This window comes from Anser cygnoides, chromosome 2, assembly GCF_040182565.1.
Source record: "Anser cygnoides isolate HZ-2024a breed goose chromosome 2, Taihu_goose_T2T_genome, whole genome shotgun sequence".
Lineage (NCBI taxonomy): Eukaryota > Metazoa > Chordata > Aves > Anseriformes > Anatidae > Anser > Anser cygnoides.
The window spans coordinates 88872475-88887824 of NC_089874.1; the positions used below are offsets into that span (position 1 = coordinate 88872475).

At 40.0% G+C, this 15350-nt stretch overlaps 1 protein-coding gene across 1 annotated transcript; it reads left to right on the forward strand.

Moving 5' to 3' along the window:
- Window positions 1-1587: 1587 nt before the first annotated feature.
- MED10 (mediator complex subunit 10) lies at window positions 1588-5703 on the forward strand. Its single transcript, XM_013182068.3, has 4 exons — window positions 1588-1751; window positions 2006-2089; window positions 3148-3250; window positions 4900-5703. The coding sequence occupies exons 1-4, from the start codon at window positions 1624-1626 to the stop codon at window positions 4993-4995; spliced, it is 411 nt and encodes a 136-aa protein (XP_013037522.1). The 5' UTR covers window positions 1588-1623; the 3' UTR covers window positions 4996-5703.
- The last annotated feature ends 9647 nt before the right edge of the window (window positions 5704-15350 follow it).

The window sequence follows — 15350 nt, forward strand, 5'->3', positions numbered from 1 at the left end:
TGCTGCTCAAGGAATACTTAATTTCCACGCAAAGAATAGCCACAGGACCCCAATGCCAAATGCACACTACCCTCTGAGGCCAGGGCTTTCTGTAGGCTCTGACTCTTGTGGATAAGGGAGAGATTTAAATCCAGGTATCCTGCACTCTGGGTGTGCATTTTCATTACCAGGTACACGGGATGTCTGAGGGCTCCTTTTGTGTGTGGTCGGTCACTGTCTGAGCATATCTGCTGATCAGATACCGCCAGCAAGGCTGGCAGGAAAATATCTGCATTTTAGATCTATGCAGTTACCCGTATCCCAGCTGCGGCTATGACCTTCACCTGCTAGTCAGTCCTGCTTTGTGCAAGGACTTCACAGAGGTGACCCCTGTACCAGCAGGCAGCAGCGTGCAGCGTGGGTACCAAGGCAATTTAAGGAGGAATTTGACAGGATGCAGTCAAATGCTAGGACACGGTAAAAGGCAGTATTGGACAAAGCATGAAGCTGCCTTTCTGTAGTCTTTCGAGAAAGGAGTGAACTCTGCACAGTGAGGGGTTCAGGACTAGAGTTCAGCCTCTTGTATAGGGTGGGGACAAATGGGAGCTGGGCAGAGGTTATGAAAGGCTCTGAAAAGGAGCTTCAGCTTTATGTCAAAGGCAGCACACAACAGGGAACCACTCAGAAGCAGAGAGGTTCTAGCACTAAATGTTGATCTAAAACTACTGGCCATATGCTAATATTTGCTGAGGACCAAGAAAAAGATGATCGAAAAACAATGAAGAGAGAGGATTATAACAGTATTATAAAAGTGGACAGGAAGGAAAGACTGTCTTAGAGAAGCCAGGCAGAAAGACACTTTGAGATCTAGATGCAGCAGGCCATGTCTGGAAGGCTACAGAAACTGGTGAGTTACGAGTGAGTTTAGAAATTTCGCCATTTCTAAAGGTGCTGGCAATTTTGTCACGGATGTGATTAATCACGTTGCGTGCATCCCACTCCACTGGGGGCTACTGAAAAATTCCTAGAGATGCTACGTGGTATCAGAAAAAAAAAAAGGAAAGCAGTGCCGAGGGCTACTGAATGATCCATGCTGTCAAACTCCAATTATCTGACATTTATAAAAGATGCTAAATATAATTTAGTATCGATTTGCCTTCGAGGTAAAAAAATATTTCTCATTATTCGCAGTCATGTATTTGATAAATTGGGAGTGCCCAAAGCAAATACCGACTTGTGTAAATTAGGTATTATAGATCTTATTTTTGTCTAGCGCTCATTTTCCGTCAGCTGTGGAAGCAGTTAGTGGGAAGCGCAATTAAAACGCCACCGTAAATGACAAATGGCCATTGTGCTGGGGTGTTCCGCAGGAGCCAGCGCGCTGCGGACTTCCAGGACACGATGTGAAACACCGCCCAACCGCACGGTAAAGAGAGCACCCCAAGGCCGGCACTGAGCTTAATTAGGTGTTTAATTAAACGGAGTGAGAGCCTCGCGGAGGCTGACGGGGATCCGCCATCTTGGGCGGCTGTGGCCGGAGGCGTGGCGTCGCCCTCCCCTCCTCCCCTCGCCCCCCCCCCCACCGGCTCTGTTCCCGCGCATGCGCGGTGCGCCGGAAGCGGCGGCGGGGCGGCGGCGGCGGCGATGGCGATGTCGGAGAAGTTCGACTCGCTGGAGGAGCACCTGGAGAAGTTCGTGGAGAACATCCGGCAGCTCGGCATCATCGTCAGCGACTTCCAGCCCAGCAGCCAGGCCGGCCTCAACCAGAAGCTGTGAGGCCTCCCGCGCGGCCCCATTCCCCTGAACGGGCCCCAAAACACCCCCAAACCCGACCCAAAACAAACCAGACCAACCCCCCCCCAACCCGTCCCCCCCAGAACAGCCCAAACCCCCCCCAAAACACTCCCAAACCCACCCAAACCACCCCAAACCCATCCAAAACCCACCCCAAAACAGCCCAAACCCAGCCCGCATCCCGTCCTGGTTCCTGTTTTTCCTCACGAGCCGCCCTGTTTCCTCCTCACAGGAATTTCATGGTGACGGGCCTGCAGGATATCGACAAGTGCCGGCAGCAGCTTCACGACATCAGCGTGCCCTTGGAGGTGTTCGAGTGAGTGCCCTCCTGCCCGGGGTGGGTGCTGGGGGGCTCTGGACCCTGCCTCCTTCAGCACCTCCTTCCAAAATCACATCCCAGGGGGTACCAGGAAATGATAAACTATACACCTGATTTCACCTCTTTCATATATATTTTTTAATTTACGTTGTACGACACTGTACGTGTAGGCAGTAATATAGCTTCTGCCCCATCTAGCAATACAGTAAGTAATCCTTCATTTTGGAAATGCACTTCTGCACTAGGTTAGAATCAGGGTAGTAGAGTTGCAAACAAAAATAAATTAGGCCAGTACGTAGGTATTTGAATTTCACTAGTGGCAATCCTCCTTCTGTCGGAGATCTAACTGTTATAAGTAAAATTATGAATGTAGAGGGAGAGCTTTACAAGATAGCTTTTATGCAGAAGACTAGTAAATTGTTAGCATCTTGTAAAACCAAAAATATTATCAGTTTGCTACGCTCTGGTGTGTTGTTAGCTGTATAGGGCTTTCTCATAGGCCTTTCATTCTTTATTTATGATAGTACTCCTAAATGTTCCTTTTTCTTCATTCAGGGATGGAATTTCCCTTTGTCTAATACTTAAGCATATTTTTATTTTGCTATATTATGTTTGCTTGTTCAAGTGCTGGTACAATTTTTACTCTTTAGTATCGTACATGTAATTGTTCTTTGAGTTGCTTGGTGTCTTACGTGTTAATTGCTTACCATGTACTAACGAAACTATTTTATAGTTATTCCCCTTGCAGTTACTAAGGATGGGTTCACCTTTCTACTTTCACATGTACCTATTGTATGAGAGGAGCTGGGTATTATATTTTTGATAATTTTTTCAATGATCCAGGGTCTCTGGAAAAAAGATTTAAAACAATATATCAGGACAGCTGCTTGCTGTCTTCCTTGAGTAATATTTTGAAAGTGACTAATCTAAACTGTGTTTTTTAAAATTCATGTTTCAGACAGTAGTAATAAAAAAAGCAGAGCGAATACTTCTGTTCCTTAGAGAACTTTCTAGTACAAATGCAATCACTTAGGCAGTATCTTTTCTGTTTTCAGATATATAGATCAAGGTCGCAACCCTCAGCTTTACACCAAAGAGTGTCTGGAGCGAGCTTTGGCTAAAAATGAGCAAGTAAAAGGAAAAATCGACACAATGAAGGTAAGCCAGAAATAATGAAATTACTAATGTATTTGGTTCAGTCCTTTCCCCAAATATATATGGGGGAAAGGATTTCACTTATGCAGTTATTAAATCCTCCAGTGTGATTTGCATTAGGGATTGCTCTGCATCCGTGTGCCTTAACAGAGAAGTCAATACAGGAAGCTTGCAATTCACAGCTGGAGATGCAGATGTTGCTATGAATTCATTTTGACTAAAAGTATATAGTGTTGCAGATCTCTTTTGTTATTTGTGTTCTGAATACTAATGGGTACCTCACACTGTTATGTATCTGTAACAGTGTGACGTGTGTAAATTTAGAAATAAGCAAAACAGAAGGGGTATTTTTACAGTCTTGAATGGGTCTTAGCATGTTTGCCATTTTTAATAGTGTATATGAGCACAAGTTGGTCTTTATTGAATGACTTTAAATGTATGCCAGCATTTAGGGTTTTTTGAACTTGCACTTTTATCCAGAAAGAACTTAAGCATTCTGGTATATGGTTTTAACTACTACTGAATGGCAAAATTAGAAAAGGAAGTTCAAAGAAAGGGGTGTTTGTGTTTCATAATGTTCTTAGGCTCGATTTTAAAATTATTGTGGAGGATGCTGCAGAATGCAGACATCTGTATATTTTCAGCATTTTTTTCTTTTGATAGAATGGACTTTGCTTGTAAAAGTTGTAGGAACAGTTACGCATTTCTGAGGCAGGTGTGAGTTCCTTCGTAGAGGTGGAGGGGATTACATAGTAAATCGAGTGGGCATGTCCTTTATCAGCTTTGCACCAATAACATCATCTAAACAAGTCACCTTCACAATGAAGGGTGTATGACTGGAACAGAATGTCTTAAACTTGGAAGTGTTTATGGTTACTTTCTGGAGACTATTTAAAACAAGTTGAATGGCTTTCATTCTGATCTGACTTCCTGTTAATTTTGGGTGATCTTGAATGGGTGATGGGGGGGAAAAGGACTACCTGCTTTCCTTGAATTTCAGTAATGCCACTTACTTATCATATACTTCCATCATCATATTCTACTAGAAAGGGAAATAAAATGCATAGGACTACTCCAGTACTTTCTTTCTCATCGCAGGAGATGAGAAGGCAGTTGCAGCAGGGAGGGATTCTTGCTTCAAAATTGTCTGAAGAAATTCATGGAAAGCATCTGAAAGGAATGTGGTGGTAAAAGTAGGGAGGAAAAGAAGTATTTGAAGCTTAAGGTTCTGAGTCCAGCATATTTTTTCTGCAAATTGTTATTCCTTAAATTATAATACATGGAAGAAACTGCTTAGAGACAGGGAGACGGGACTCTAGACAGGTATCGATGCACCAGAGTATACCAGAGAGATACCACTGCTTTATGTTTCTTAAGTGAAGGTGCTAGTTGGTTTATGGCTAATTAAAAGCATTTTAGTTTGGTCCTTTTCTAGCAGATTTCATGTTAGTGTTTTCTTTGACTCTTGTAAACATTACTTTGGATGGGTGGGGTCTTTTTTGATAACTGTGTTTTAGGTCACCGAAATGTTAAAATGTTGTAAAAATATTTCTGTTAATTGGATTACACTGCTAGATGAAATCCAAATGATGCAGGTGGGAGTGTGTGTATTATCTCTGTCTCTCTCTACATAATGTTTTTTTTCTTTCCAGAAATTTAAAAGCTTGTTAATTCAAGAACTTACAAAGGTGTTCCCAGAAGACATGGCAAAGTACAAAGCTATTCGAGGAGAAGATCCTCCTCCTTAAGTTGGCCTTTAACTCTAAAAATGTCAATTCTATAAATTGACACTTACCACTCTTTATAAAAACATGGACTGAAGAGGTGGGGTATCTGAGACTTCGTTAAAAACTAAACTACAAATGGCCTTGAAAGGACGTAAAGGAGCTTGATGAACGCTCATGGTTCTGGTGTGAAGCTACTGCATCTTTATGAAGACTTTCACTCAAAGATCGCTGTTGAAACTTCTTGTGGTACTTGGTTGTTCTTTCCTGAAAGGTTTTGGAAATGCTTTGATAACCTGCAGGTGATTATATAGCATTTACTACAAAGTGCATTTCCGGAGCAGAAAACCATGTTTTTTGTCTTCTGAAAAGTGTGCTCCAGGGTTGTGGGTTCATTTGTTTTTGAGAAATATATTTATTATACTTGATTTTTTTTATTTGTAAAGTGTTTTTTATCACTGTACAAACAATTGACTGTGTTCACCTTGGAAAATTCTGCTGAACAGGAGCCTGTCGGGCTGCAGTTTGCATGTGTCATAATGAATCACAGCCAAGAAAACCTTCAGATACGTGTTTTGTTCTGTAAGCTGCAGTGCAGATGACTGATGTAGAAGTGGAGCATATGCAGGGATTAGCTCCTCAACAATGTTAATATTTTGTGTAGTATTTAATGTAGGCCTTCGTTCATTTTCTTTAAGCAAGTTGTAGAATAAAAATTTGAAAAAAATTAAACTTGTGTGTTACTCTTTAGAGAATGAACCGAAAGCTGTGTAAATTAGCATATTTATCAGTGTCAGTGATAGAAATGAAACAGGTATCAGAACTTGGGTGTTACAAGTTATATTTACAGGTAAAGTAATGTTGGCATTTTGCTTTTTGTGGGGAAAGCTTTAATACCTGAAGCAGGAGATTTGGGGGATCAGTGATTATCACACAAAGTGTTTCTGGTTAGATTCACACTCATTTGTGAAATCTCTTACTGTTTATATGCAAGACAGTCCTGAAAGAAAACAGCTTGATGGGATTGCTACCCAGGGGAATAGTGCGGAAGACTGCTTTTACAGTGAAAGAAACCAAATTTGCATATAAAAACTTGACCTTGCTGAAGGGGAAGACAGTTTCATTTTTTTCGCCTTTACTGCTGAGATGTGTTTCATGTTTCATAGATACTTAACATCCAATTTCACATAGTTTCACAGATCAAGTAATTCAAGAAACTTGTTATCACAAAAGAAGTAGCATAATGTCTATTATGATTATTAGTCACTTTGATGAAGTAAAGCCTTTGGAGCATCTGTAATGTCAAGCATACTTATTCCTGACCAGACTTTGGCATAACAAAAGGAAAAAAATTGAGAAAACTGGCTGTTCCTCTGAATTAGTTATTGAAGACTTGCCACAAAGAGATCTAATTCTTCCCTGGTCCTACTCTGCCTTGCCCTAGTCTGCAGATACCCGTTTCCTTGTACTCCCTCCAACCACTAATTGCGCTTTTCACTCCACAATGTTACTCCACGAACCTGGCAAATAACAGCAATAAAGAAAAAGCACATAAACTTTTTTTTTTTTTCCTGCTTTGCCTGGAGTGCAAGGTCCTGAGGAATTCTTGAAGCGTGGCTTCAGGTTGGCACCTGCCAGCTCTAAAGAAAGTGGACAGAATATGAGGCAAGAGTAGAAGGCAGAGTGTTTTTAAGATGCATGTCATGTGTTGGGCAGTAGAGCTGGAGAGCAAGAGCATTGGCAACAGGAAGGTGAAATGTTTCTAGGACAAGAAGACAGTAGGTAACTGGCTTGGTTATGGGGTATTTGCTGTTCAAAACCTTTTATTTTATATATATATATATATATTGTTTTAAATATCATATTTTAAAATGTAGTCCTCATTTTCAAATTAGTTTTACACACATGATTACTTTGAATTTCAGGCTTAGTGTATTGATTTGTAATAGTATCACACAACGCCTAGCCATTAATGTGAGAGCCCTATCAGAAATTTACATTGTAGATGTGCGGAGCTTGAAAAATTAGACATCTCCATCAGTTGATATGCTGACTAGCACTGTGTTGATCATCTCAGAGCTAATGAGCTTAATATGGTGTAGGTATTTTTTGTTCTTTCCGTATCTATATTCCATGTTATTTATTCTGTAGAAACTACTAATGGGATACTGGAGTTTTATACAGTATGGATTTAAACATACCGCTGATGGGAAAAGAAGAGGTAAGGAGGAAAGGGATGCCATTATAAATTCACTGGAAACAGGATTTTTTTACTTGACTATCAACACACTAAAGAGAATTCAAAAGTTAACATTCTGAATATTAAATATTTGTGTCCTGAAAATTTCCTGTTCTTAACAGAAAGAAACGAGTTGTGTGTTATTTCAATGTGTCACAGCTGCCTTCTCCAGCCATGCAGCTGAACCATTTCTTCACGTCTCTGCTACTTTCCACTTCTAAGAGCACCAGCAGGGCAGGGGGGAAATGAGATTTTTTTCTGGCAGAAGATGGTGAAAGAGAAATGCTGTTCATAGGATTTGTGAATTTTCTGTGTTTTGGTGGGCTCAGTGTGGCAAGCTCTTGAAGTCGGGAAGCTCTTGAAATTGCTTAATTGTCCTGTAAGCATCCTTTTCTCATCCTCAACTACCGCCTGCGTGTCACTCTGCAGGAATGTCAGTGTGTTTTGGGATTTAGGCAGTCTCCTCTACCTTGTGGAAGAAGCTATTCGCTTTGCTGCCTTTACAACCTCGCCGTCCTTCTATAAAATCATAGAATCATTAAATCATAGAATCAAAAGCTGTACTGACTTGGACTAATTCTGTGCATTTGATTTGTTTGCAAACATCATTCAATTTCAGACATTTTCTCCTGATACTGGCACCAATTTACAGACCTGATTGTGCCAGCTGTGTAATACAGGAAGGCCTTGTGCATTCTCTCTTCTCACTGTTAATGCTGTTACTGCAACATTATTAAAGTAGTTGAATAAGTTGATTTTTGCAGAATGAAGAGAAATGGCACAGGCTTCTAACAAATAACAACACTTCCGAAACAAGAATTGAATCACAACATCTAGAGTCCTCAACAATTTTATATAAGCACAATAGGGTTTTTTATTTTAAAATTTATCCTATTGTTATCCCAGTTAACAAAGAATATTCTATGCTGTTAAATATTTCCAGTTTTTAACAATAATTTTATCGTGTAAAGGGTAATAATTTCCTCAGGTTGTGCATTTCCCTCTGTTTTGCTTTTATCCTCCATCCTGTAATTAATTATTACCTTATTTAGTGGACATTAATGAAGAATATTTTGCCAAAATAATCTAAAGATTACTTTCTTTCCATGTTATATCGTGAATGAGTGGACTTCGTTAAAAATTTTTGTCCCTTTTGACTGGTGCATCTTGACAGCTTTTAGCCTTAGAACTCTATCTCCTTCCTGCTTCTCCATGGCTTATGAGATTTTTCATCTCAGCTGCTTTTTAATGTAGAATCACAGAATCATAGAACATCCCGAGTTGGAAGGGACCCACAAGGATCATCAAGTCCAACTCCTGGCACCACGCAGGTCTACCCAAAAATTCAGACCATATGACTAAGAGCATAGTCCCAAATATGTTTCTTTCTCCAGCAGAGCAGAAATATTCAAGGCCAGAATTCTTAGTGGGATGATGGTGTGGCTGGGACATGGAAGTGTGAAAGCTGGAGAGTGACACCTTTGTTGGCATTCACTCTTTAAGCTGATATTCCCCATTGGCGACAGCATTGGTCAAGGTGTCCTCTTCTCATCGTGCTCGACTCGGAGGCTAGAAGTGACGTTCACAGTGAAAAGGAGGAACCTCTCAGGGAAAGGAACAGCCCACAGGCTTGTTCTGAAGTTTGGCATTGAAGTGAGCCCCTAGTAATTGATGATGCTGTCTGGAAGCATTTGCAGGGCACTGGGAACTGTCTTAGGAAGAGCTGGGTGGCCTGTGGGGATGTGTGCAACCTGAGCAGGGTGAAGTGAGCCGCCTTGGTGAACAGGCCATGATTACATGGACAGATGTGTTCCCATGTGAGGGGAGCAGGTTTGCTTTGAAATCCATTTCCACAAATTGCCAGGGCTGGTCTGGAGTGGGGTGAGTCTTTAGGAGACCCTGTGCTCCTTGCAGAGACTTTCAGTTGCCAGCACTGGTGCTGCAGGCCTAGACACAGTCAGCCACACCTGCCTGCACCGTGGGCCACCAACAGGTCCTGGTCACCAGGTGCTGTGTCTTCTAGCAGCACCCTCATCTGGCTGCAGGTGCATTTGGGACCCCAGCCTTCTCCCGTCTTTGAAACCCTGCTTTGTTTAGTTCTTCATGTATAGGATGCCTAACCTAAAGCTGTGAATTCTAACAGGTAATAAATAATACACCTGTTACAGGAGTTACATGATGCAACTGGTAAACGTGTCCTTCCAGCTCTGCGAAACACAGAGTCAAGGTGACGCAAGTGTCTGCCCTGCTCTGGGAACACTGTGCTTACTGCATCTACTTTGACTACTTCCTTATGCTTAAAACTTTTCATTTTCTTAATTAAAATAATTGAAGGGCATGCATTGCAAGGTACTTCTGTAACAATTCTGTTGATTCAAATCAGGAATCTTTGTTTTCTCTATTGTGACATATTTCATACTCAGAACTAGACGTATTTAGTCTCAACATGATGTAATGCAGACAGTAAAAAAGAAATACCTTTCCGCAGAGTATAAAAATTTTCAAAACAATTCCTTCTTCTCTCCTAAATGAAAAGTCCCTTTATGTGCTAAGAAAAAGCACGTTATATTCCCACTCCTATAGATATAACTTGATTCTAATTTTCTCGGTATTTGTCCTTTGGTCATTATAATCAAACTTCTCCAAATATTCCTCAAAGGAAGAAGCAGCTACCTTTATATACAATCTGGGAAAAGGCAATTTGAAATTATTGTCATACATCATTATTTAACAAGTTACTTTGTGGGAATCTGGGCCATATTTATTATCACTTCTGCTGCAAAAATAGCATTTACTCTTAATGTTAATTGTTGAGATTCATAGATGTTTACTTTGTATGATGCTAAAGATTAAAAATTCCTGTGATTGTATAGCTGTAATGACATATACCAAGCCACTTCTGTACCATCATGGGAATTTCCAGTCCTCATCAGAAAACAAAAAGAGAAGCTCATAACAGTCTGTCACTGAAATCACTGGTAGGTGCCATTTTTATAGGGGAAACGATATAAATGTTTTTACCCTAGGCACCTTAGAAACACACTGCTAAAGTAAGAGATTACCATTTAAATATAAAAGAATTTCCTTCTTCAGGATTATTATTACTTTCAAAGTACTATTACCTTTTAAATGTTAGACTATTTTCTATTATTTTATTACATTTGACCAATACATTCTCAAGAGTTTCTCTGATATGGTTAAAGCCTAAAAGGCAAGAAGTTTCAGCAGACATAAATGGCTTTGAATAGATCTCTTATCAAATATAAGATGTTACTTGGTCTAAGAGTATTTAATATCACTTAAGACTAAATAAGTCTTGGTTGAAAACTATTTAATATCATTTCTGGTCATCACATATGAAGTTACGATATTTAAAGGAATCATTGAATATATACCTGGTAATAATAATAATAAAAAAAAAAGATTCAGCGATACAACAAATCTAATTAAGAGATGCATGTTAAAAAATCAACAAAATTTCTTCTTTCAGAGCTCTTCTCTCAAGAAATGTGAAAAAAAAATCTAAAACTGTGAAATGTTTTCAGAGTACAGTAGATATCAATTATGTGGCAGCTTTTTACTCATCCTGGGAATTTCTTCTCTCACACAGCATATTGCAGAAGATGCATAACTTCATAGATGTACCTTTCCCTTGGACAGAAATTCAGCTCTTATATAAACGAACTTTCTGTGGCTGCTCAGCATATTTGTAAGCTCTGTCATATCTAGAGGTTGATAGTCATGGTTGCAGATCATTAAGATTACAAGAAAAATCTCATTTTCCACTCTTTTTTGGTCAAGTGGGGAAGAATGAAATACTATTATAACATGCTTGAACTCACTGAGATTATGGTGAAAGCAAAAGAGAGGAAGTAATTAGTAAAAGTACTTTTTTTCTCCCATATATTTGGGCTCCAAATTTTACAAACCGACGAGTTACGAAGCTAACCATATAAATATTGCTGTTACTGTTACCTTTATTATTACCTAAGAAACACAAATAGTGCTGGACCTGCCTCATCTCTGTGACCTTTCCTGAGGATTTGGACACCAGGTTGAAGCTGGCCACGACTGCTGGGCCTGCCCTGCTTACCTTGTGGGATGGGTCCCCCTGCCCTGCTGGGAGGTCTCACCATCTATGGGCTCCCTGCCCCTTAGGGAGCAGTTGGCCCTTGTAGCTTGCTGACATTTAGTTTTGCCCCTAAAATAAATATTTCCTACTTACATGTACAAATTACAGAAGTCTTACATACCAAATGCCATTAGAGCTTTGTTTGGTTTAGTCATCTATTCCACACTGTGACATGTAACAAAGAAAATAACCCCTACATTTTCTTCTCTCCACCTTTGTTGTAAAAAATCCAGTGCTTAGAAAAACACTAATTTTCACAATATCCCTGTGGCAAGTGTGGTTATAGATGCAGATTTATTAAGTGAATTAGAAACATCAACATAGGCCAGATGTGGAACAAAAGTAAGAACAAGGCTCCATGTGCCTCCATACCTGTTCCTCAGGTAGGTTAGAGATGCTCTACATATACACATGGATACATATACACATGGATATTTGACAAATATTCCAGCCTTAAACTGAAAGAGCTCTGAACTGATCAAGAGGATGAAATATTTGGGAGAGCTTGCAGAGCTGCTCATATCCATTTCAATCTGACTTTGTCAAAATTAATTGTAAAGCCCTTTACCAAGTGTGTTGAAAAGATTCTGGGGGTAGAAGTCCACTGATAAAAATCAGTCAACAGATCGAGAGTGAATCTTTTTACAGTCTGGCTCACAGAAAACAACTTCTGTCTATTTAGCAAGATGACCCAGCAACCAATTTTCTAGAGCCACTGCAATTGCCTACCATGAAAATTACAGGTTATGTTCAAGAAAGGGTGAACACCAAATGAGCCTTTGTGCATTCATTCCACTTTCTGCTGAGCAGCATTGGCCACAGCTTTCTGAGCATCATATCTCATTTACAAGGTGACCCTGAACACAAAACCTTTTAATTAGCCTGAAAATCCAACCTGCTTTATATACATGACTGTCAGCCCTCTCGCCTTCTGCTGCCCTTTGTTGCTATGGCAGCGGTCTCCCAACAATGGAGGTTATATTGCAGAAGGAGAAAAGCATAGCCAAGATGCTCAGAGCTTGTGTGTGAAGCCAGATAAATATTCATGTTGCAACCGGGTGCTGAAGAACTGCTCTTTGAGTAAGTTCTGTTGCTATTGTTCACCCTCAAATAACACCCGGAATAAACTTCCCCTTATTAATAAATAAACAAATCCCCAGGTAGACAGCAAATGGTAAATCATCTTCCTTCCCCAAAGAGCAGTTGGGAAGTGCCACGTGAGGAGACTGACGTACAAAAAGAAATGAATCAGGTGCTTGACCAGTATGTATCGATCTATTGAGATCTGTAAGACCCCTCCAGCTTTTACTGGTCGACAATTATCATTAGGCCCATTGTATTGATGGTACAATCAAAAGCAGAATCGGATCAACTATCTAGATCTATATAATAATCTATTGATTACTACAAAGTATATGGTTCAGATTTATTTTGTGATAAAAATCACAAAAGGGCACAGATGCTTATACCTAAAAGTGTAATCAGCTGTTGATCTACTCTTAAATACCTTCCTTTCTTATCCTGCGTGTTTTTCTCCATGGCATCTTTCTTAATGTCACTAAATTCTTTAATTTATCTTGAGGTTGTAGATAAATCTTCAGAATGTCTGAACACACTTTGTCATGTATTCCAGTGCTGCAAACTGGGAATTGTAAATGATTTTTCTAAAAAAAAATAGTATGCTGGGATGGTTCCAACAGCATTTTTGGAGCTAGTTAACATCTGTGCTGACCCATGGCTTATTTTAGCTCATAAATCTCATAAGCATCAAACATGATGCTGTGCCTTCAGTAGAACACTGATTACTATAATACATCTTCCTGTCATACACTGACAAATACAGAGATACAGAAACAAAAAAAGAAAGGAGGACTGGAGTCATAGACATAGCTTCAGGACTGGTGACATTAAGACATCTCAAGAAAAGGGAAAAAAACGAGTAAAGAAGGCTGCTTCTGTCTGGGTATCCAAATTTGATTTAAGGAATTCATATTGCTTCAGTGTTGTGTTAAAATGTTAGTGGCAGACTGCTGTACAGCAAAAAGGAAGGAGAAGTACTATATCACTACAAAGTATATTTTGGTTTCCTCTAAATAATACCGAGTAGACTGTAATTCATTCCTTAAATTACAAAATTTACTTAATCTTGAAATGAATAAGTATTATGTAGTTGCTTAGCAACTCAGACAATGCCAACATCCTTGGCCAGGTTGTATCATTCCTTTTCTAAATTTCTGGCAGTATCTTTTCATCTGCTTAAATCTCTGTAACAGTTTCTCTGCCTTTTATGCTTTAAATCCAAGTCTGTCCCCTTCAATTTCTCTGCACAAGAGACAGCCTTGCTACCAGGGAAGTGATTCCATAGAACTGAAAGCTGTAATGTATTTGATATATCTCTACGTCCCTATAGTCTCTTGGAACGGTCTATGGGGAAATGCAGTTGAATTCTGTTTTCATGAATTAATTTAGTTAATTTTGATTGAAGATTTACCTGGTCTTTGTCCTGGGTCAGACATATTGTTTCCCCATAATGGGAAACTTTTCCAGCAAGAAGTTGCAACAAAAGAAATTCGACTTACATGTAAGGAAGCAGTTCTCCTCCCTGAGTGTAGTTAAGCACTGAAACAGATTGCTCAAAGAGATGATGAATTTCCCTCCTTGGCAGTTCTCAAGACTCACCTGGATGACCTCCAGAAATCCTTTCCAACCAGGTTTTCTCTGATGCCATGCAAGGGAAACATTCCTGCACTGGAGCACATTATGGATTACATTCCCTACGAAAGTATGCAGGGACATGACTAGGCCCTGTGTGTGGGCTTAGGCAACAGAACAGACCATGAGAAAATACCAGACTTGACAGGAGAAAATGCTGAATGTAGCAAATAACAGAGTGAGCTGCTGACAAACTTTGCAAAGTAACATCATGAGAAATAGCTGGATTTCACAGATTGTTTTGGGGAGCTATGTGAGAGAAGGCTAATCTCTACAAGTACTTGGAGGGGAATATTGGGAACCTTTCTGGGAGCGCAGTCTTAAATGGAAAACAGTATCTAAGTTACCATTGTCAATAATACCATGGCCTAGATGACATAAGTAACAGTAATCAGTATCAGTTACCAAATGTTTACTAAAAGTGGGACCAGTAAGGAAAAAGTAATTGGTGTGGGTTTTTTATTTGGGAAGAGACAAGTGTGGATAAAGATTGGGATCAAGATGGGTGGAGAGAATTATAAGCATGGGAAAATGGAGGGAAATGGGAATAAAAGAGGATAATCATGTAAAAGAAAGCTGCTGATTGATACATGAGTCTGACTGAGCCCTTACCCACTACAGTCTGTCTTGTCTTCTTATTAAATCCTATTCTTAACTATTTTTTTTTCTGTGTAATATCACTCTCTGTCCTGTGTGAGTGCGGAGTGGTCTAAAGTGTCAGTAACTGCAGTAGGGGCCCCAGCTCATGAGGGCCCATAGTGCCTACTGGAGAGTCTGGTATGCTGACATTTCCCAAGCTAATTTCAGTCTTCCGTGTGTGTATGTGTGTGTAATTCACTTCAAGATGGACTAGCTGCAAGTAGAAGACCTGTGTTTGGACAGACTGAAGGTTTGAGCCAATGCCTGGATAATGGCCCATGGCCCAAGTGTGGGTATCAGCATGGCTTAGAGCCTGTGCTAATACCAAAAGGATCTATGAATGTGCTTTGCTTCTGAATCTGCAGAATGAAGGCGTGTGTATATTCACATTAGTGAACGTTAATCCTGACAAACTGAGAGAAGGAACATGACCTAGCTAATTGTATTTAAGTTTATGTGAGTGCTGTTGCGGTCATGTAGGTGCCAGCAAAAGCACTGTTTGGTCCATGTGTCAGTCCATGTGTCATGTTAGTACTGTGTGTATGGTAGGTGTGCGTATCTGTATCTCTGGAATACATGGTCAGTCTCACTACTGGTCACACCCGCAAAGAGAAAAGCAGCTGCCACATCCATTAGATGGGGATGGGAGAAACCTGA